The sequence below is a fragment of the Gopherus flavomarginatus genome, chromosome 3 (assembly GCF_025201925.1).
Source record: "Gopherus flavomarginatus isolate rGopFla2 chromosome 3, rGopFla2.mat.asm, whole genome shotgun sequence".
In the NCBI taxonomy this organism is placed as follows: Eukaryota; Metazoa; Chordata; order Testudines; family Testudinidae; genus Gopherus; species Gopherus flavomarginatus.
In genome coordinates, this window is record NC_066619.1 from 237,048,323 (window position 1) to 237,070,456 (window position 22,134).

At 39.7% G+C, this 22,134-nt stretch overlaps 1 protein-coding gene across 2 annotated transcripts in view; it reads left to right on the forward strand.

Annotated features, from left to right (window-relative positions):
* The window catches only part of GABRG1 (gamma-aminobutyric acid type A receptor subunit gamma1), a 67,955-nt gene extending 57,636 nt beyond the window's left edge, over positions 1-10,319 (forward strand). Inside the window, exons 8-9 of one of the 2 annotated variants that reach the window (XM_050947808.1) lie at positions 1,395-1,606; positions 8,868-10,319. In XM_050947808.1, coding sequence (XP_050803765.1) covers positions 1,395-1,606; positions 8,868-9,146 — 491 coding nt within the window. In that variant the 3' untranslated portion in view covers positions 9,147-10,319. The remainder of the gene's footprint in view (positions 1-1,394; positions 1,607-8,867) is intronic. The other variant, XM_050947810.1, reaches the window with a different exon arrangement.
* Positions 10,320-22,134: the final 11,815 nt, after the last annotated feature.

The window sequence follows — 22,134 nt, forward strand, 5'->3', positions numbered from 1 at the left end:
CAGAATACCCCACTATGCTGTTATTTTTAGAGTCACTCTTCTGAGTTCAACCACATTTTAACTCTATTTGACAAACATTTATTTCTATCATTAAAGGGCTGGACTCTGAGGAAACTCTGTTGCATTCATGGGGGCAGAGGAGCAATCCAGACACCTTTTCTTCCCACCTCACTTCCATTTGTGAGCTGCTATTCCATAGCTTCACAATAGCAATGTCTGTACTGCTTTCATTGTGAGGAACACTGGAAATGTTTTCAACTGCTACCTCTTCCTCTATGGAACAGGACTCTGAAAATAGAGTAGTGGGGAGGATACAGGGCCATGCCCATCCTTCCCCACTGGCTGCTGCAGTGGGAACGGTGCATTGAAGATGGGGACTTGCTAATGGATGGAGCTGACTGCTCACACCACCCACATGTATGGCAGAACTTTGGTGGAAATTGTGCCTTTCCAAAGAACCAGTGGTTAAGAGTTTTGAAGGCACCTAAAGATGCATATAGGCCTAAAGATGCACATGGGCACACAATGGATTTAAAAAAAAAGACCTGCTGGGAGGTAGGCATTTTTGAAAATCCCACTAGATATTTATCTGCATTGTCAGGTGTGCCGATATGAAATTGGAGTAGCCCTTGTATTCTAAAGTTAATCCTCATGAAGCAGAAAATATAATACAAAATTGTTGCATTACATCAATGAAGTGTGATTTGATATGGATTCTGAATATATAGTTACTAAAACCAGCTCTTCTGTGTGATTGGCTCATATGTCAAAGGCTGTGCAGTGAGTCTTAGGTGGAATACCTCTTCTATGAGTTAGAACTTTCATAGACTTGAAGACCAGAAGGGATCATTAGATCATTCAGTCTGACCTCCTGTATATCAAAGGCCATTACTTTTCATCCACTTAATGCTTTCTTCTGGGTTTTTTGGAAGAATTAATGGTTAAGTAGTGCACCTTTTCCTTAGATATTTACATTTGTTCCTTATTCACATTTTTAAAATATGTAAAGTCTGAATAACATTACGCTGTATAAAAAGTTGAAAATTTCAGACCTTTACAATTTATTTAACACTGCAGTGTGTGGGAAGAACAGAGAGGATTTGAATAGAAGCTAAAATAATCTAGCTCTCTATGGCCCCAGTCCTGCCATTGGATCCATGGGGATGGACTCTTGTGCTGGCACATATATTTGCGCTCATGCGAAGCCTCATGAAAGTCAGTAGGCTCTGTGTAGGTGGAAGAGTCAGTTTGCTCAGATTTGATTGTAGCATTGAGGAGCACTGTGCCAGTTTGATTGCTTTGGTACTAAAGGGAATAAATTAAATGCTTCACAACTAAATCTGTCTGTAGGATCACTTATTGAAATAGCTCCCTTTGTTTCTGTTTTTGAACAGGTATTACTACAGTATTGACTATGACAACACTAAGTACAATTGCTAGGAAATCTCTCCCCAAGGTTTCGTATGTGACAGCAATGGACCTTTTTGTTTCAGTTTGCTTCATTTTTGTGTTTGCTGCCTTGATGGAATATGGCACCTTGCATTACTTCACCAGCAACAAAAAAGGGAACAAAGAGAAAGAGAAGTCATCAAAACACAAGCCAGCTGTAAGTTTAAGCAATTTGGGAAAAGCCTGCTTAGCTGTAATGTCTCTATTTTATTTTTTACAAAAAGTTATTTTTGTATTTGTTGTTGTTTGTATGACCATAACATCTGGGAGCCTAGTCATGGACCAGGAACCCGTTGGGTTAGGTTCTGTATGAACACAGAACAAAATCATGGTCCCAGCCCCAATAAGCTTGCAATCTAAAAGGAACATTTAACAGACTATCTGGCAAACTGCGAGGCTCAGTCAAAGGTAGCTAACATGTCAGCCTTTCACTCTTGGATTCATTTCCTGATAATTGCACAATGAACATGAATTTAGGCTCATCCTCCTCTCTAATGGATATAAATTAAGCCAAAAAGCAGTTGAACATCATTTTCCATGGCTTCAAAGGAGAAACCCAAAGCCCCAATACTTAGGGGGGAGGGATAGCTCAGTGGTTTGAACATTGGCCTGCTAAACCCAGCATTGTGAGTTCAATGCTTGAGGGGGCCATTTAGGGATCAGGGGCAAAAAAAATAGTTGGGGATCAGTCTTGCCTTGAGCAGGGGGTTGGACTAGATGACCTTCTATGGTCCCTTCCAACCCTGATATTCTATGATTCATCAGGATCCACTAGTGCAGACCCAGTAACCCACAGAGTGATGAATCCCACTGAAGATTCAGTATGCATGTAGGGTCCATGCTAACACATCCAGACATAGGATCAGAGAACAGTACTGTAGCAGCAGAGATGGTGTAGCTGGATTGAGGTTATGAGGCTTCGCTTGGACTGGCATTACTGTCTTTGGACACGTGCATAGAAAACATTATATCCAACATCACACCAAATTCTTTATTCCTTGCTTTCATGAAAAGCAAATTCCATAGCCTCATTTACGGATTTTTTTTAATTGAATCAACACCCTGGTATTAAAGTCTGAGATTTGTTGAGTATGAGGCTCCACACAGCAGAAGTGAAGGAACAAATATTAGTCTATTTTAATGAACCGTTGTTCTAATATATAAAACCTGTTCAGTATATTTTCCAAAGAATCTAATACTAGCAAATAAGAAAAATACTTGAAACTAAACTTTATATTGACAAAACATTGAGGTAAAAGCATTGAATATCTTATGCATTGAAACACAAACTGAAATAGCTTTGTTTCATAATAATTTAAGCTTGGTCACCACTTTCTTTGGGAACCCTGCAGGAAAATGCCCCAAAACTGTCTTGCTGCAAAACTCCCTCCCAAATCCTTAAATTATAAGAAGGTACAGCTTGGTGCCAATACCACTGCATGGGTGACTAACACCTCCTCCTTTTTCCCCCCAGCCTGAGAAAATCAGAGAATGACAGAGCGTCCTTTCATGACCGGATCAAAGAAAAAGTTTGTAGGTAGCAAAGGTGAACATTGCTGTTGAGATCAGGTCTCTATTCTGGCTGAACTATGTTTGGGATAGGTCTAGGATGGAGTCTGTGTGGCGGGCGGGGGCCAGGGGAAGTAATTTTAAGTCACCTTTGCAGCCCCATGATTCTAGGGCAGTCCTGCCCAATCAAGGAGCCATGGCAGCAGCAGGGGAGAGGAAGGCTTGGAATCTCTTCAGTCCAACTGGTTGGAGGACATACAGTCACAGATGGAAGGGAAGCCTAAGCCTAATTGATGGGAGGGGGTGACAAAGATAGAAGCTGCCGGTGATGGTGTGTCTGAGCTTCATTTTTAGGGCATGGCTCCAGGGAGGACACTGCAGTATGTGTCTACTGGTCATGGTAGACTGAAGCAGGAGGGGAAGCTCTCAATGTCCCAAGGAGGAAAGGGAGCAGCGGGGGAGTGCTGCCTACCCAAGCCAGAGAGAGGAGGAGAAACTGCCCTTCACTTTAACTTAGCTAATCTGCCTACATCACCAGTGGAGCTGAATGCATCTCATGTATTTTAATAATAGAAATAATAAGAATCTCTCTTCTTTCCCAGCCTGTGGAAAAGAGAGTTGGTTAATTTTAAATATTTTTTCATGTGATCTTTTATTAGTATTAAATGTCTTCTAATATCAGAGTCAAAATATCTAAACATCTTTTTTGAAATAGTGGCTGACAACGTCCATTAAAGTAATGGAGGTGCATTAATATAGAATTCCTGACTACAGAATTTTCTTTCATAAACTAAGCATTTGTGTAATATTCTGCCAAATGGTACAAGACTTACAGCACCTAAAGCAATATAAAATATACAGTATCGGTGAGGCATACATAGAATCAATTACTGAATCTGTAGCTAGAGATTTATCTAAGATGAAAACCAATGATACAATATCTAGAACACTGTTTAATTATGTGTTTTCCTTTATAAATGTGCTTTGTTTCTTAAGGTCTGAGAAATGCACCCATCTGTTCATCCAGATTTCTTCAAACATGTTTATAGCAAACTAAAAATATCAGAGAGCTCACATTTGCCAAGTGATTAATCTGAAAATAGAGTACTGTTTTTAATTTAATGTATTTAGTTATAAAATATACCAGTCTAATGAAAAATCAATTTTGCTCACTGACGTTGTTTAAATGCAGTGAGATTTCTAATTCCAAATAGAAAAATTAAACTAGCAAGCTATTTAATTACAGAGAGGCCATATAGTTACAAACCCTGATGTTTTTTTCAACTGCCTTTCTTCAAGTTCTATATTAATTTCTTTTTTTCCTTCTGATTATGGGTATACTATTTTAAAATCAATTTAATTAAAAATCAGTTTAATTCTTTATGAAAAGGTTTCATTCACACTTCTTCTGGAAAGATTGCTTGTAGCAGTCTCCTATTTCCAGCTGGGCATTTAGCAAGAGCTCATTACTCCTGGAGTTTACTCCAAGAAGAAGTTGATAACATAGCATTTTATCAAAGGGTGAGATTCTGCAGCTGATTAGAACTGCGTTTATTCTGTGGAATACTTACTAACATGTAGAGGCAGGAGATGAATTAATCAACAGCATTTTACTTCATTTGTTAGTATTCACATAGCCCTTTCAGTGATAGCTGTAGGGCTAAGTTTAGGGCTAAGTTAATTTTCATGCTCAGAGAAAAGTTATCCAAGTTATTATAAAAAGGGGTTACTTTTTCCCTTCAGTGAACATACTACACTTTTAATAATCCCAAAAGGGTAAACATAATAAAATATTAATATGCAACATATCATTATGCAGTATATAAAGATATAACCATGTCATATAAATAAGCAAAAGTTTACATCTCTTCTGTATATTCTCACAACAGCAAGATTACTACAATATATGGAGATGAAAACATATTTCCATGAATAAAGGAGTTTGAATGAAGAGTTATTGTCTTAGCAACACTGGAATAGTAAATAGCTTTCTGAAAGTAGAATATTCCTTAAGTTAAAAATTTCCCAGGATGTGGGAAATAGGCTAAGTTACAGTGTTCCATATTTAAAAGTCCTTGTTATGTGTCACATGGATGCTGATTACACAAAAGATACAGCAGGGACATTTCAAGAGGCAAGGTTTATGCAGTGTTGTTCTAACCGTATCAGTCCTAGGATTAGTGAGACAAGGTGGGTGAGATGATATCTTTTATTAGACCAACTTCTGTTGATGAGAGAGTCAAGAAGAGTCTTCTTCAGGTTTGGGAAACGTATGTGCTGATTTACAGCAGCTGAGGATCTGGCCTTTCCTGACCTTTAGATTTTAATGTTTACTTTTTTATTTTTAAGGTTTTTTCTTTTATTCTGAGCTTTTCTGCTCTTTTCTTTCTCCTCTTTCCATTATTTCTTTTTTCCCCTCATACTTTTTTTTCTTTTTTTTTTTTTTTTCACCAATGATTCTCCCTCCTCTGAAACTCTGTGCTATGGAACATTCCAGTCATTGTCATTGACTTCTCTGAGTCCCTCTGTGGAACATTCCACTAATTCTCCTCATGACTAGACTGATCACTATTGTGTGACTCAGGTCTTTCTCATTTCTTCTCCATCTCCTGATTGAGTATGAGGACATCACATCTGCAGCATTCTCAACTCTTTGCTGGCCTAAGGAGAGAGAGACCAGTAGTGGTTGTATAGCGTTATTCTTCCACATGTTGTGCCCTTTTCTGTGGTTGTCTCAGTCATATACTGGAGTAAAAGGAGCATTTTAGGTTGTCCACAATATTTTTTGTAAATGGCGCTTACCCTGGTGGACATGTGCTGCCATTATGTCTTCCAAACTAGACACAGATTAAACTGTACCTTGTTCCTAACAGTGGGACATACTCTCTTAAATGCATATGCTTCTTTTTCTACTGTTCCATCTTTCACTTACTGATATGCTTACACCATAACCTCTTCTCCGTCAAAATTTGATCTTTATGAGGAGAAAATCTAGGAGCAAAGGACCTAGACATGCCTCAGATACCCTTTTATTCTTTTTTTAATTTTTAGGCATCAAGCCATTACATACTGTAATTGTTTGGGTAAGTTATGTGTGTGTTCCCTTACTGCAGTGGTTCCCAAACTTGTTCCTCCACTTGTGCGGGGAAAGCCCCTGGCCGGCCGAGCCGGTTTGTTTACCTCCTGCATCTGCAGGTTCGGCTGATCGCGGCTCCCAGTGACTGCAGTTCACTGCTCCAGGCCAATGGCAGCTGCTGGAAGTGGCGTGGGCTGAGGGACATACTGGCTGCCCTTTCCGCAGCCCCCATTGGCCTGGAGAAGTGAACCATGGCCAGTGGGAGCCGTGATCAGCTGAACCTGTGGACACAGCAGGTAAACAAACTGGCCCAGCCTGCCAGGGGCTTTCCCTGCACAAGCAGCGGAACAAGTTTGGGAACCACTGCCTTACTGGATAGAATTAGATCCGCTCAGTGGAGCATCAGAGACCCTTGCTTTGAGTAGTTTCAAGATTCTTGGGTATCTTTCTACACAAATAGTCAGGACACCTCTGGCACCGAATAGCTGTGCCATCTTGGATAAATGACTTGACAGCTCTGGGCCTCAATTTTCCCTTTTATAATGCGGGTATAATATGATTTAACTGTCTTACTGAGGTGCTGCTAGGCCATAATTAATGAACGGGATTATTGAATGTGGAAAGGTATTGTGCTTCTGCTGCTTAACACTTTTATATATTTTTGAATTATTTGCTAAATGAATAGCTAGCTAAAAGAAAAATGCTTCTGAAAAAAGCATTTTATTTCTGTACATTGCATAGAAGCAAAAGCTGAAATAAGTGGTTTTGGTTATTTTCTTCATGACATCAAGTTTAGAGACTTCACCCCCCACTGCACCCTTTATGTAGCCCTCACCACTGTTCCTTGAATTTTACACCAGTGAAACCAATGGAGTAAGGCTGGTGTAGAACCAGGATAGCCCTGTAGTGAATCAGGCCTTGTATCTTTTTACTTATTGGTATAAAGTAGTAATAAAAAATAAAGTTAAACTGCAACTTTTTTTCTAATTTAAAAATGAACCTTTTTATATTAATTGAAATGAGAAACATCTAACTGTTGATTGCTAATGTAGGTAGTATTGTATTTTCACAAAATTGAAGACAATAATTCCTACAGGATAATAATTAGCTCCTGTCCAAATATGAGAAACAGCAGACTCTGCAGAATGTCAGTGCCTATGATAAAATTAATATAAAATATTAAAATACATTATTTAAATAACATTTCTGGAAGCTTTGGGAAATGCCAGTGACTGCTGTCCATTGTACCACTTCAGTACCAACTCTGGGAGACTACTGGCTGCAAAGATGCACTGGCACAAATTACTCTCTTAGCAAGGAATCGGAGACCTACACAATGTTTAAGGCAGAGCCTTGTAAGTGGTGAAACAGCACCCCAAAAGTGCAAGGTCCCAGATGACTTTGGTTCCTATGTCTGTTATTGGCCATCTTGTATAGTTTTTTTCTTGCCCCCACCAAGTGCACCCCCACATGTACACTCACAAATCTTTTAGAGAGGTTCTCTTCCATATTTTCAGGTGCTAGCTATATAAATGCTTTCGTTGCAAATATGTGCTCTCTTGGCCTATCTTCTAAATGTGTTTCTTTCCATTGCTTTCTGTCTCATTCCTGTTCAGTATACCAAGGTGCTCAGTCAAAGTGCTGGAAGAGGAAAGGGAACATATATGAGCATTATGTAGAGATAATATGAAGGATCGCCATTTTTTTTCTGTCTGAAAATGCGGGATGGGGACATTAAATCTGAGGTTGGAAGAAACAAGGAGAGTGAATGAGAGGACAAATGAGTGTGGAGTTGAGGTTGGAAAAAGGATAGACTCAGGAATAAAGAAGAGTAGGGAAACAGTTGATAGAGGAATCATGGGAGAAGGAACGAGGGGACTGAAGGTAAGAAATAACATAAAAAAGGAGACTGGTTGAAGGAGAAAAGAGTCAAGTAAATAGTGTAAGTAGGAAGAAGAAAATTCAGGACAGTAGAACAGAACATCCTTTGTATAGTCCATTATTTATTATTATTATTATTATTACTTTATTATTTATTTTATTATTATTTAATATCAAGTGATAGGACTTCCATCACTTACCTGATGAGATTATCTACATAACATATTTTACCAGGTTATAGCAAGGTTTCCTTTCCACATGGCACACGTCCATTCAACACAGTTAACACAGGGTGCCATATTAATCACTGGTTCAATTTCACTGACTTTAATGGAGTTCTGCTGGGGAAGAATTTGGCTCTTGGTTCCCAACTACCCGGGTCTACCATTCATCAACTTTAATTCCAGAAGAGACCATTAGATCATTTAGTCTGACCTCCTGTGTACAAAGGCCATTAAACTTTCATATAGTTACCACTGTATTGAGCCTAATAACTTGTTTGGCTAAAGCATATCTCCTGGAAAAGCATCCAGGCTTGATCTGAATACATTAATAGATGGAGAATCCACCATCTTCCGTGGTAGTAGTGTTCTTATCCTGCTTGTAAACAAGTTTGTGACCCAAGTTTCAGGCTGCAACTGTGTTCCCAAATGTTCTTTGTGCTGTATAAATGGGATCACCTATCTTTGTCTGTGTAACCTATTATTCAGTATTCCTGCCTCACAGAACAATCTACTGTGCATTGCACCATGTGAAAAATATTCATGATCCTTTTGCCTCATCAGTTAATTATAGAATGTTTCAAAACTGGAAAAGTTTCCAAAATTGATTTCTTCAAACATGAAATTCTGTGTATTGTACTGTAAAATGTTCATAGTTGGACATCACCCAGGGAAACATAAGGGTTATTTTTTTTTCTCTCTGACTGTAACCAACATATTGTTTTCTTTAGAAATCATCTGCAGTTGCTGTCCGTCCTAGATCAACATTAATAGCAATTAACAACATTAATCACCTCCAACAGCATGATGAGGATTATGGATATGAATGCCTGGAAGGCAAAGACTGCACCAGCTTTTTTTGTTGTTTTGAAGACTGCCGCACAGGTTCTTGGAGAGAAGGAAGAATACACATCCGTGTTGCCAAAATCGACTCCTATTCTCGAATCTTCTTTCCAACAGCCTTTGCCTTGTTCAATCTCGTTTATTGGATTGGTTACCTTTACTTATAAATTCCAGAGGTCTGACAAACTCAGAAAAGGGATAACTGAACACTGATACTCTTTAATGTATCTCAGTGAACAATATAGAATTAGAGCTGCTCAAAATTTCTGAAATTCGCATGAAACTTGAAATTCTTGAAAAAATGAAAGGAAATAGAATGACATTTTCATACTTTTCCATCTCTAATTGATCAATTATATAGCTAATTTTTAACTTTTGAAATTAGGGGTAAAACTTTCAAAAAACGTTTTTTGAATTTTTTTCTTTTCTCCAGCTCTAACAAAAATGCAGAGAAATCAATGGTTAAATGGCTGAATCAGGCACCTCTTCATAACTTTTTTTTTAAATGAATAACAGCTAAACATTGTAGCATCTCTTACACCAAAGTTAACAAAGCCTTAATAAAATAGGTGTAGCAGCACTGTTAGTAAATCATTCTCATACCTACCTTTTCTACCACAGAATGACTTTTAAAAATAAAAAACACCTGAACTTTTATAAATTCCTATTTTAAAGAGGTTGGCGTGGAATATTCCCCTGGTCCATTTAACCATTTGTCCTCTGCCTAATACTGGTAACAAGTACGTGTAAACCTGAATGCAGTTAATTAGCACTTAATGAAAGCAGCATGAAACTGACATGTTATATGAAGGCGATAGTCATTCTGAACTGGTGTGATCCTGACTATCACATAAGTTTTTTGCTTAGAACTTGGGTTAAGTTTATGCTTGTACTTTGCCCATCATTACTTAGCTATTGGTAGTTTCCTAGGGTTCTGAAAAAAGGGCAAAATCCTGCAGAGATCCTTAACTAATGTAGATCAGCGCAGCTTTACTGATTTCACCAGAAATACCTGGGTACTGAACATAGTGATTCTCCTTCCTTTCTCCTGCTGTCTTCCCCCAACTAGTCTCATTCATTTATATGGACTACCCAGGGTTGTGAAAACCATTGTGCTCAATAGAGTTTGTAGGACTTGGGGCCAACTATTGTTCTCCTAAACTCTACCACTGCCATAGTCATTACATTTAGAGGCATTACTTTCCAACTCCAGCCCTCAGAGCAAAGGGCATGGCCTCCTTCACTTCCTCAGAAACCCATATTGTTTACAGGATAATCCAAAATGGTAGTGCTTCTATTGATTCTGTTCATCTCTGTGTGTCTCCTTCTGAGTCAGTACTAAAGAGCAGCAGTTTTAATACACTTGTAATATGAATTGATTTATAATGGCAGTTGTAATAATTGTATGTTTAATTGGAAATGTGTGTTGTTCAGAAAGAAAAATAATTATGTATTTCAGGTAATTCTCCATGGTGCAACACATACCTAAAAAGAATAGGACCCTGTCATGCACCCCCTCCTCACTGAGATGTTCCATTGACATTAGTGGATATTGTGCAAGTGGTGGACTTGCCAGACTGAGCTCACCGCTTGTTGAATATTGTTGGCTGGCTTAATTAATTAACACTTTTGTATCATAAATCATGTTGTCTTTACTGCAGAAAAATACAATCCTTTCTGCTTTCTGACCTTTCATAGACAATGAAACTGGTCTCAAGCTAACCCGCAAAAGTCAGCTGTGTAATTGAAGAATTCCTTAACTAAAAGTCAAACAAAAGAGTCCTTGAGGATACTTTAAAAGGGATGTGTGGCACAAGAAGTTGTCTACTACAGATGGGCCTTAGTGCAGACTTCACTGTATCAGAGGATATCTCCACAAAGCATAAAGAAAATAACTAATAGCTTGAAGTAGACAAAGATTTACCATTTTAAAGGGGAAGACTCTAGAGTTCTATTGAAATAATCCCTTTTCTGGATGTGTTTCAGAAACATACTGTATCCTTACAGTCATTGGTACCAGAAACAATGTGGTCTGATGTACATTCCTCACTGAATTCAGAGGACCAGTTCCTCAAATGTATTTAAGTATCTAACTCCCTTGAAATCAATGTCAGACTTCTTTTACTGGGTGACCTGTTTAGAGCTCAGAGCTTCTCCTGCCTGTTAGAATTAGGGTAAAAGTGATGCATCATCTAAAGACATTTCCTAATCTACTGTCATTTTATTATTACTTAACAGTCCAGTTTCTGGGACATGTCAAAAAAAATTGAAATGAGCCAGTTCCAAGTACCAGTGCAGTTGTGATATTTTCACTGTGCATTGGGAATGTGGTGAGGGTGGTTTCAATAGCAGTAGATTAAAGGAAAATGAAGGGTACCATGCTTACTATACCACTAAAGGTCCTATCCTATGAAGAGCTAAGATCCACCAACTCCTGTTTAAGCAAACAATGCTTAGGGAGCTCAGCACTTTGCAGGAGGAAATCAGTGCTTCAGTGCTGCAGAGGGAACCCTCTCTTGGCACATCCAGTTAGTTATTTCTATTTCATTTAGTTGTCAGTTGCCAGTCAACTCCAGTGAATGAATTAGCAAAGAGAGAACATCCTGAACTGGCAGGGGATGGACAAGAAGTCTTGTCATCTTTAATTTGTATGAAACAATGTAATGGAGTATTAAAGCTATTGAATGTTAGGGCTGTTTGGCTTATAAATACACTTGTTTCTGTCTGTTAACCAACTTTTGTGTGTACCTCATTTGTTTCTGGTGAAAACATTTCAGGTTTTCATAGTACTGTGTGTGCAAACAGAAATGGGAATGCAGTGAACTATAACTTGGCATGCAATAAATGTGTTGATTTAGCCCTACATGTTTCCTTTCTAGTCTGCATGGAAACTCTCCCTAGATACCAAGACATTTAACTGAATTTAATGAAAAATGACAGGGAAGCAGAGATTAGATGTGACCATCTTTCAAATACACATAGCTATCAAAGGGAGAGTGGCTTATTTGCTGAGGTATGCCATTGTCAGATTTGGAGGTTTGGAGTAGTGCACTCTGGCCCCAATTCAGCACAGCACTTAAGTGCATGCTTAAGTCCATCCCTGTTCAGAACACTACTTGGACTGGATTCAGGAAAGCACTTGCGCATGTGCTTAAGTGATCTCATGAATAGAGATATTTTCCTAAAATTAGGTCTTAAACATGTGTTTAAATCCCATTGATTTCGATAGGCAGTACTTAAATGACTGAGCCCTACCAACATGATCCAAAGCATATTTAAGTCAGTAGGAGGTTTTTTCATTGATTGCAAAGGGCTTTGGAGCAGCTGCCATATAAATGAAGAGGGATGGGAAAATGGAAATAGAGAAAATTGCATGAAACCTGTGCTTCATAGACTTGAGAAATTTCTGAAATTTATCTTGTGAAAGACCTTAAGTGATACTCTTATAGTCAAGTGATCATCTCTCTGTTGTGAGTTAATGCAGCTAAATGTGTTATTATGCAGGAAGGTTTGGTGTATTTGATTGTATTTCACTCATTATCCTCAGCATCTGAATGTTTTATTTTATGTAGTGACAGGACCAAGCAAAAAAATGTGAACTCCGATTACTGTGCTTCACACAATTTCTTTCAATATGCTTTATAGGCCTGGTCCCTTGTCTTACGACATGAAATGTTGCAACATTTTAAGGGAGAATCACTTCAGACAATGTTGTTTTGCCACTGTAATTACCTGTTGCTTACTTGTTATGTTAATGTATGGTTTGTTTTAAGATGATATTTGAAAGATGCTTTGTAATTTGGTCATAAAAACGTGAACCCTTAGCCTGTCTTTCGTATCAAAAGCTCAAGGAAAAAGATTTATCTTTTAAATATTTGTATAAAACAAGATATTTTGTTTCAGTGTCCTTCACCATTACAATTCATATTTTCAGGCTTACTGCAAATAAATCTAATTTATATATTTTTAAATCCTTATCAGCTTTTAAAGTTAAATTGCACACTGTTATAATTCTTCTTTGCATAGTCATACTTTCAAAATGATCTTTTATCTGTTTTTATTGTATTCATCTAAAAATGCAGCTTCTAATGATTATGCATACAGCCAATGGAAAGTAAAATCATTGTCCATGAGCTAAATTAAATAAGTTACTAAAATATAAGAACAGATCTTGACAGAATTACTTTGCTTTCATTTCTGTAGAAGCCTAAATCTCCAACACATCTTGATAAACATGGCAAAGAAGCAATTCACCGAGGTATAGAAGTCCCACACTAGCAGCTCTGCACAAGTAAAGCATCAACGTGGCAGAGTGTATGCACTTTAAGATATGGAAGGTCTCTGTCCTGGCTTTGAATAAGGTTGAGATTTTCAAAAGCATCCAGTGTTGGACTAATTTTATTCTTTGTGAGGTCAATGGGAGCTTTACCACTGACTTCAATGGGACAGAATTAGGTCACTTTTTAAAAAACTTCACCCTAACATCCTGGCCACTGTATCATCTTGGCTTCTTTTAGTTAGAGTATCTTTCAGAGGTGCTCAATATGACACTGTTATTCTCCCTGCAGCTTAATTGACTTTGTTTTTAATATAACAGCAGAAAAAATTTTTTAACCAACCAGATTTAATTAATTCAACAACACCTGTTTTTTTTTTCTAGAGATTGACTGGCTGGAAGGAGCTAATGGCATTAACCCCACTGATCATGAATTCCTGTGAAATATCCTGTTATAGGGATATTATTGCTATTATGATTTTAAAACAAGGTGGAAAATGTTTTTGTTTTATGGCTGATTAAGTTTCAATTGTTATGTACAGGGCCTTTCTTGAGAATTAATGGCCTCTACATTAAGTCAATAAGATTGCATGAATCACATTTCATTGTCTCATAAAAAATGTTCACTGTATCTACAAAAAAAACAACTAAATAAATAAATTGTTACATGTATTTTTGAAAATAGTGTATAATTTACCACATGGCAAATTGCCCATGCAACTTTCCAATGACTCACTAAAGAAAATCAGTTCACTGGGTAATAGAGTTAGAGAGAGACTATTAGGTGTCAAATCAAAGCAAAAGTGTAGATAAAAATGAAATGGATAAATGGCTCTAGGCCTTGTTTTTACAGAGAGGTTTTATTAACAAAATTGATACTAATTTGTTTAATAACAATCCAGGTGAACTGTGGTGGAAGTCTCATGGCATTTTTAAGGAAAAATGACTAACAAAATCCCTAAGCTTTTGGAGTGCCTACTGCAGAGGCGGATTAGGGCTCCATCTCCAAATGTCTGGTAATGCTGGATTGACAAAACTTGGACTATATGAGAGTGAGCCATGCTGACTCTCTGCAAAGCGCTCCAGCTGAGAACCACTATATATATATAGAGAGAGAAGGTGAGGTATTAGCCAGCCTACTAGCTGGCTAGATCTAATAGTATACTGGTCAGTAGGTGAAGGGGCATTGAGGAGAAGGGTTGCTCTCTATCTATTATCTAAAAGAAGCATCACTCCAGAACCCTCTGATCTCAGAGTTGTTTAGGTGGACAACTAATATAGCATTTAGGAACCAAGTTCTTCTGTGGCCCTATAGAAGAGGCAGAAATTTCAATCTGCTGGCCAGGCTGGTGGGCATGGGAAAATTTGCTATGTGACTGGGGTCCAGTTCCCACCAATCCATAGATCTATTCACTCTCTCCTCAAGAGAGAGAGAAGTCAGCTTGCAGTAGTAAGGTTTCCTCTCATACAATCCTTGCAGTAGTTGCTCTCCCATTAACCCCTTAATTGGCTAGACTCTAATAGGAAACAGAACTCAGAGGTGATTGGGAGTGGAGATCATTGTATTGTGTTGTGATAGGGTGTCTACACTACAAGGGTAGTAAAAGGGTTAATGTGGGCTGGAGAGGCCAAGTTACCCACCCGTTTGAACCTGGAGGGTGGGTCAGGCCTAATTAAGGATGAAGCCCAGCTGGGGAGAGCTGGGTACTATAAAGAGAGGAAGCCTGGAGTAGATGAGGGAGCTGCTGAAGGAGGAGTTGCTGAAGATGTGCCTGAGAGGCAGAACTCAGGTGGGACATTATCTCAAGAAGGATTGTGAGACCCTAAATGTGTGTGTGGGAGGGTATCAGTGGTAAGTCTACTTTTTTTTTTTAACATGTTTCTTGGCTTCACAGACTGATCTTGGTCTTGGGCTGGATTTTTGTTGACAACCATGTATGGACTTAAGGAAGAATATCTTGAGGTGAATAGGCTAGGGCTTGTGTGTGGTAGTTTGCCATGCTACAGCACATCTGGGAGGTGACTCTTAGATTCCTCCAGTATTAAGGAGTCAGGATAGCGCTATTGGGTTGCAGAGTGAGTGCTTCTTGGATTATGGGTGGAAAAACTAATTGTTGCAATTTTGACCAGTGGAAGTACTAGTCCCTTTTATTATGAAATATACAACACTCATGTTTGTGGTTGGTTCAGGCATAGAAATTGTAGAATGAGTCTTTATATCTGTTCAGAAATATGATGCTTGCTGCTGCCTCCAGCACCACCCTTCCCCTTGCCTTGAGAAGATTGATTAGGGGATACTTGTTGTGAGACCAAATCTCCTGTAGACAGTAGGCCATGATCTTTGAACCTAAGAAGGCAAAGGTGTATTTTTCCGTCCATCATATGATAGCAACAGAGAAATAGGGGCTGTCCTGCTATGGCTCTGATCTTCAAAGTCAGGTATGAGCAGAAACCTGTGCTGGCACTGTGAAAATGCAAACACCTGATTTTGCTTATGTATTGGCCATTCATGCACTTAAGTCTATCACAATTGTCTGCATATGCCTAACTTTGAAAATCAGGCTTTATTGTCTCACATTAGTCTTTAAGTTTTGTGTGGTTTGTGGTGGCTTTCTTTTTTTAATGTTTGTTTGTTTGTTTGTTTATTTTTGGCAGCAGTGCCCATTGTGTGCTAAGACGTTTTGTGCAAACATTAAGAGCTAGATTGGCATATCCTTATTTGTATTGACTCCACAAATAGTCCCTTTAGAATCAACAAAATTATTCAGTGGGAGGAAGGGCATCGGAGTCAGGCCCACTGGAAATCAGTAAACACCATAAATTTTTCAGGGCAAGAATCCTGATCTTCAAATTCTTGTCTTAATTTTTCATAAGGCTGACCTTCTGAATTCCATGTTTTCCTGCTCCCTGAATTTGTGCTAATCAATTAAAGTTGATTTTAGACTATCTTTAAAAATAACTGAACAAAAGAAACCTTGGTATCAGCCTAGCAATGACAATACTCAGCATTGTCATTATTTTATTTGGGGGGTGGAAGACACCAATCAGGAAATGAGACTGCACTATGCCAGCATGTGCACATATGCATGTGAGGTCCCTGCCCAGAGTTACAATGTAAGTAGTAGTTCATTGGTGTCCTGATTGCACTTTCCTTTCCTTTCCAAATTGACATGTCCTTTCTTTCATTCAGTTTTCTTTATTTAAAAAAGTATTCCCTCCCCAAAGCAGTGCACAGGCATCATTCCTGGTGCTTGCAAATTGGAATGGCTGCTCTTCTCTCCTCCCATGGGTTGGGGTCTTGGATTCTTTTTCAGTGCCTGTCTCTGCTCAAGGTAACTTCTTTCTGTGCTTGGGACACAGGGAGCACTGTCCCTGGGGAAAATAACTAATACTGTGACTCTATTCACAAGAAATATAACACAGTACTTGAACAACACAATACATTAATACAAGCTGCAACCAATGAATTGCCATATTCAGAACAATATAACAGAGAACTGTATTGGGGACTGAAAACAAAGGATCAGTACTAACGAAAACGTCAACCATATAACACATTCCCCATCTCCCTACATTTGCAACTGTACACAGACCCCAGCTCCCCCCCCCCCTCCAGCATTGTTCCAGGTAGATGGGATGCTGAGGATAAGTCCTGTGATGAGTGCTTTAGCACTGTGAACATTGGCCAGCTTACACAAAAAGAAACAGCTCCTCTTTATGGTGTCTTCTGGTTCCCTGGTCTGGAGCCCTGTGGAGGTTGCAGCTGGACGGGGTTTATTCTCTACTCCTTGCTTGATGCTCCCAGACAGCATGTTAAATCCAACAATAGTTAAGTCCTCCTTTATTTGGGAGGTGGGAATTAAGTAGACTCCCCAAGCTACACTTCCTCTCCCAGCTCCAAACTCCCAGCCCCAAAGTGAAACCAAAACAAATCCCCCATTCCTTTTGTCTCTGGCAGCAAGCCCCCTCCCATGAGGGACTGAGCAGTCCTAGCCTGTCATTGGTCATATGCTTTTGTAGGAGTTTCTACTCTATTCTGTGCCCATCCCAGACCCCAAGCAGGCTGAAAACTGCTATCTAGAGGCTCAGTTCAGTGTTACACGAGCTAGCAAACTAAAGGGAGGCTCAATAAATATTGATGCAGTCTGACTCAGGGTGTTGATTTAGGTTGGGTTTTTTCTGCCCCCATGTATCATGGTGGTACATATTGAACACTTGTAGATGTGTAGCTGGACATTACTGTCTATCAGATTTTCCTGTAGAACAATAAGTGGGTAGTTCTTGTGGAGCACTTAATGTTGGAACAAATGGCAATGTAACTTACTGCTAATTACAATAATTTACATGGTTATCTCTCTAACAATGCAGAGATGTCTATTTACACCTGCTGAGGATCTGGTCCTATGTACTGTATGTCTATACATAGACACACAGTTTTACTGTAAATGTAAACCTGTACTCCCACCAAAATCCCTTCCAACAGCCCTACTACTGCTTCAGTTTTGCTGGTCTCCCTGTGACTGTACTAATACATACATTTCTGTTGGGTTGTTTGGTACAATTCCAGTAGGAACTTTGTTCATTCAGCCTCTATTGTACTCAGCTACACAAAGCTTCAGAGTATCCCAGCAAGCTTTTAATATGATTAGGCCTTGACTTGTTTCATCTCTCTTAAAAGATCATGGTTTCTCAGTGCCAAACTAAAGCACTTGCAAGTATTAAATGGAATGTTATGTGATTTTTCCATTTTGATGAAGTACCTTTGCCAAGTAAGTATCCTGTCCAAACTTCACTTTCTTTTAATATTTGACGACATTATTAAAGGTAGTGACTAAGCTATTAGAATTCAGACTTGCTGATATGCTTTGCCCTATTTCCCCTGGTTGGTAAAGGAAGTAATGTGGAGGCAGTACTTTCAATCCAGGTGGGTGGGAATACCTCATAATTCTCCAGCGGTCCTCTCGGACTGATTTACAGGAATAATGTTAATTGGCTCTGGGTGGAAATACAGCCCATCTTTATTAGAGGAAAGTGCCCTACCACACAAGGCCCTGAGGGTAGAACATACTTCTCCCCCATGTTGTTTAGTATCTGAGGACTCCCACCTCTACAGAAACCTGTGCCAAGAGAGAGGCACCGCCCATGGGAATGGGTGGGGGTGTCAGCAAGAGTTGCTATAGGCCTCTGCTGTACAGGATTCTGGGCTGCTCCGGGGACTTATTTGTGCCAGGGCCTGAATTATATTAATCTCCTGAGGGTTGCCTGTGGGCTGTTTCACAATGCAGAGCATCTCCAAATCCCCTGTAGCATCCTGGGCTATAGTTCCCACTGGTATGCATCCCACTACACTAGGCTTGCAGGGAGCTAGAGTATGTAGAGGGGCTGATTAGGGGGACAGAATCTGTGTATTCCTTTTGTTTTACTTGAAGTGGCTAGTAATGCTAGGCCTCTGTTAGATGTACATTTCAGTAAAATTGTGCTGCTACCCAATACCATGTCCCTGAAAGCATAGTGTTGTTTAAATAGCCTTTTACTTCCCAAACCAGCTTCTACAGTTTGGTTCTTTTGAAGTAGTTGACAAATGGAGTAATTTAGACAAAATCTGTATGTACAGGCCTCTAAAGCAAATTCTGCCATATCTATCTATTTTTAGAATGTTTTCAGCAACAGGTGCCTGGTACAGATTGGGGCTGCTCCAAGGATTTGAATGCATTTCAAAGAACAATGGGGTTGGTCCTGCTTTGAGCAGGGGGTTGGACTAGATGACCTCCTGAGGCTCTTCCAACCCTAATCATCTATAAGTCTATGTACAATATTCCTTTCTGCAAACTCAGGGTGCTGAGAGTTGAGAAGGAAAGAGCAGATCAAGATCATTCCCTGGACCAATATGCTCTGACTGAAGTTATTTATTAAACATTAATGCACTGCATGCAGTGTGCAGGAACATCCAATCCTTCAGATATAAATCTAATTTAGACAAACAATGCAGTTCAGATGCCTAGAGCATCATCTAAGTACAAATGGAGGTGCAATCCCTCAATTGAATTAAGACTTTTCTTTTAATGTTGTCAGAATAGATTTTTTTTTTAAATTTACCTTTTATTAATCAAGTGTGTAGACTTAGAATTTATGCTAAATTCTCAAAGTGAAATATCTGGAGACAGATACCCTCTATCCACACAGCAGGTACATCAGTCTCACAAGGTATTTCACGCTACTCTGGCAATGTGTCTCAACCCTGAACTAGATGAACCATTGCTAATTATGAGACAGTATTTAAAAGTACAGATGCATTCAGTCCTTGGCTTCTCTGGGACTGCTAGCTGAGTTGCCATTTGCAATAGCTGTTTTTGTGATCGCCTGTCCATTGGGAACTGGATTGCAACCATCAAACTCATTTCACACAGGCCAAAGAATAGCAGTCAAATGGTAATGACTTTTAGTAACTACCAGCCTGAGCTAGATTTAAATTGGTAACTGAGAAATTACAGGCTCTATAGCCCATTACTTATCCCCTGAGCCATATAGTCCATGATTAAATGCAGTCCAGCTCTCTATCCTCTTCCCACTCATTCTCTCCTTCAAGCAACATTTTCTCTCCTTGCTTATAGCTATCCTCTACCTTTCTCTTCACTCCTAAGCTACCCCATCACAATTCCTTGTTCACTTTTCCTTTAGCTGGAGAGAAATTTTAAAAGGGGGGACCCTTTATTTGACAGCCTTTTAAATGGTAGTCAATATGGTAATTGTCTTAGGGAAAAGTGAGGTAGTTGGTTATGAGCTTAGACTGCTGCTGTTTTGTATTCTAAAAAATGGGATCAGATTTTAAAAGCAAGACGACTTTCACAAAAGAGGAGAGAACAGCAAATATAGAAAATGCATTTTCTATCTCTAGTATTGATTGATTCAATTTCAACCTCACTACTGGAAAAACAAGGGCTAATGAGACCATATGCCAAGTCCCTCTGATACCTGATAACCTAGTACTTCCATTGGGCTGTTTAGGACATTGCTTTTAGCTGGCTCTCTAGTCACAAGCTTACAACACTGTTGCAAAATATGCTGTCTTGTCCAACTAAGCCAGGCTTTTATAAAACAGAAAGCAAAAGAAGAGGGATAGGAAAGAGAAGAAACAAGGTGGGGAAGGAGGACACCTCAAAAAGATCTGGGGAGGGAGACAAGTCTCGTATCCTAGCGGTTTGGGGATTTAGCCAGGGCTGGTGGAGATGGCAGTGTCGTCTGGGACCCTCTCTAGCACAATCTGGTCAGGCCGTCTTTCATACAATGTTGTGAAGGTGGGTCCAGCCATGATAGTGAAGCTCATTGCTTTCTATTCTCCCATCTTCCAGTCAGGCAGCATTTTTTTTAAGGACCCCAAAAGGAAGTGATGGGCGGACTAGCCCATCCCCTTGATATTTTGTTCACCAATTAGGCCTAACTTCAGACACATCAAATTTGATTTCCTCGACTTCTTTTGTTTGCCTGGCATGATCTTAACAGTCCTTGAGTTATATCAGTAGGCCTTCTTGTTTAGACTCACTTAGTCTGTCTCCATTTTGCACCTTTTCCCATCAACTTTTATTGTTCTCAACCTTTCCCTTTCCAGGTTCACCCCCACCCCCCCATCATGCTATTAAACTCCACGGTTCACCTGTGTCACAATAACTGGTTTTCTACATATAAAAGCCAGGGCTGGTGTTAAGCTGCAGCAAGCAGGGCAATTGCCTGGGGTCCCCACAAGGCTACATTGCTCAGGCTTCAGCTTCAGCCCCGGGTAGTGGGGGGTCAGGGCCCTGGACTTCAGCCCAATGTGGTGGGGCTTCAGCTTTCTGCCCTGGGCCCCAGGAAGTCTAACACTGGCTCTGCCTGGTGGCCCCCCAAAACCTGCTCATGGTCCCCCAGGAGGCCCCATACTGCTGACTGAGGGCCATTGTTCTAGGTTATTACAACACTTTGGAAAAGTGGATCAACTTTCCCACAGTTGAGCTTACAATTAGGGTAAACTAGTAGACCCAGTTATTACAACAATGCACCAAACTAAAGAAGTTCTGTGGGGATACAAGGTCCCAATTTCAGTCTAAATGACATCAATGGCAAAAATATAATTCAGTGGTGTAGATCTGGGCCCCTACTGACTGGCCTAGATTATTTAAAAAGTGTATGGGTCAGAGCCTATCGATATAAACTCATTGGAGCCAATGGAGATGTGCTGATTTACAGCAGCAAATGATATGACCTATGGAATGAAAAAGAATCATTGAGAGTCATGGATTAGAAACTTGATACCATAGTCAGTATTATTAATTATTATTTATTATTATTATTATTATTATTATTTTGCATTAAATTCCACTGCTGTTTTAGTATAGCTAAGAACTGACTTTTTGGCTTCAGTGAATGGGAAACAGTCATTGACTTTCCAATGTGCCAGAGAGAGCTCGACGCCTGGCTCTGCCCCAAGTCCCGCCCCCTCCCCTGATGACACCCAGCCTTCCTCTCCCCTGCCCAGTGCCTCCTGCATGCAGCAAAACAGCTGATTGCAGCGGGCAGGAGGCATGGGGACAGTGGTGGAGGTGCTGATCAGCAGGGCCTGCTGGGAGGCACTGGGGGGAAGGGGAAGTTGATAGGGGGACTTCTGGTGGGTGTTCAGCCCCCAAAATTTTTTCCCATGGGAGCTGCAGCCCCCAAGCACCCATGGAGTCAGCGCCTATGATGGGAAACCAACTCAGAGGTCACATGGTGACTGCTGTACTGCCAATATACTTGCAGTCCTGATCTTATCAGTGAGCACATGCATGTTCCAATTTGTGTCATTTAATGAGTATTTGTGTAAAGTAGGTGTTGCTTGAGAGATGGGGTTGATATTCTTTAATTTATTG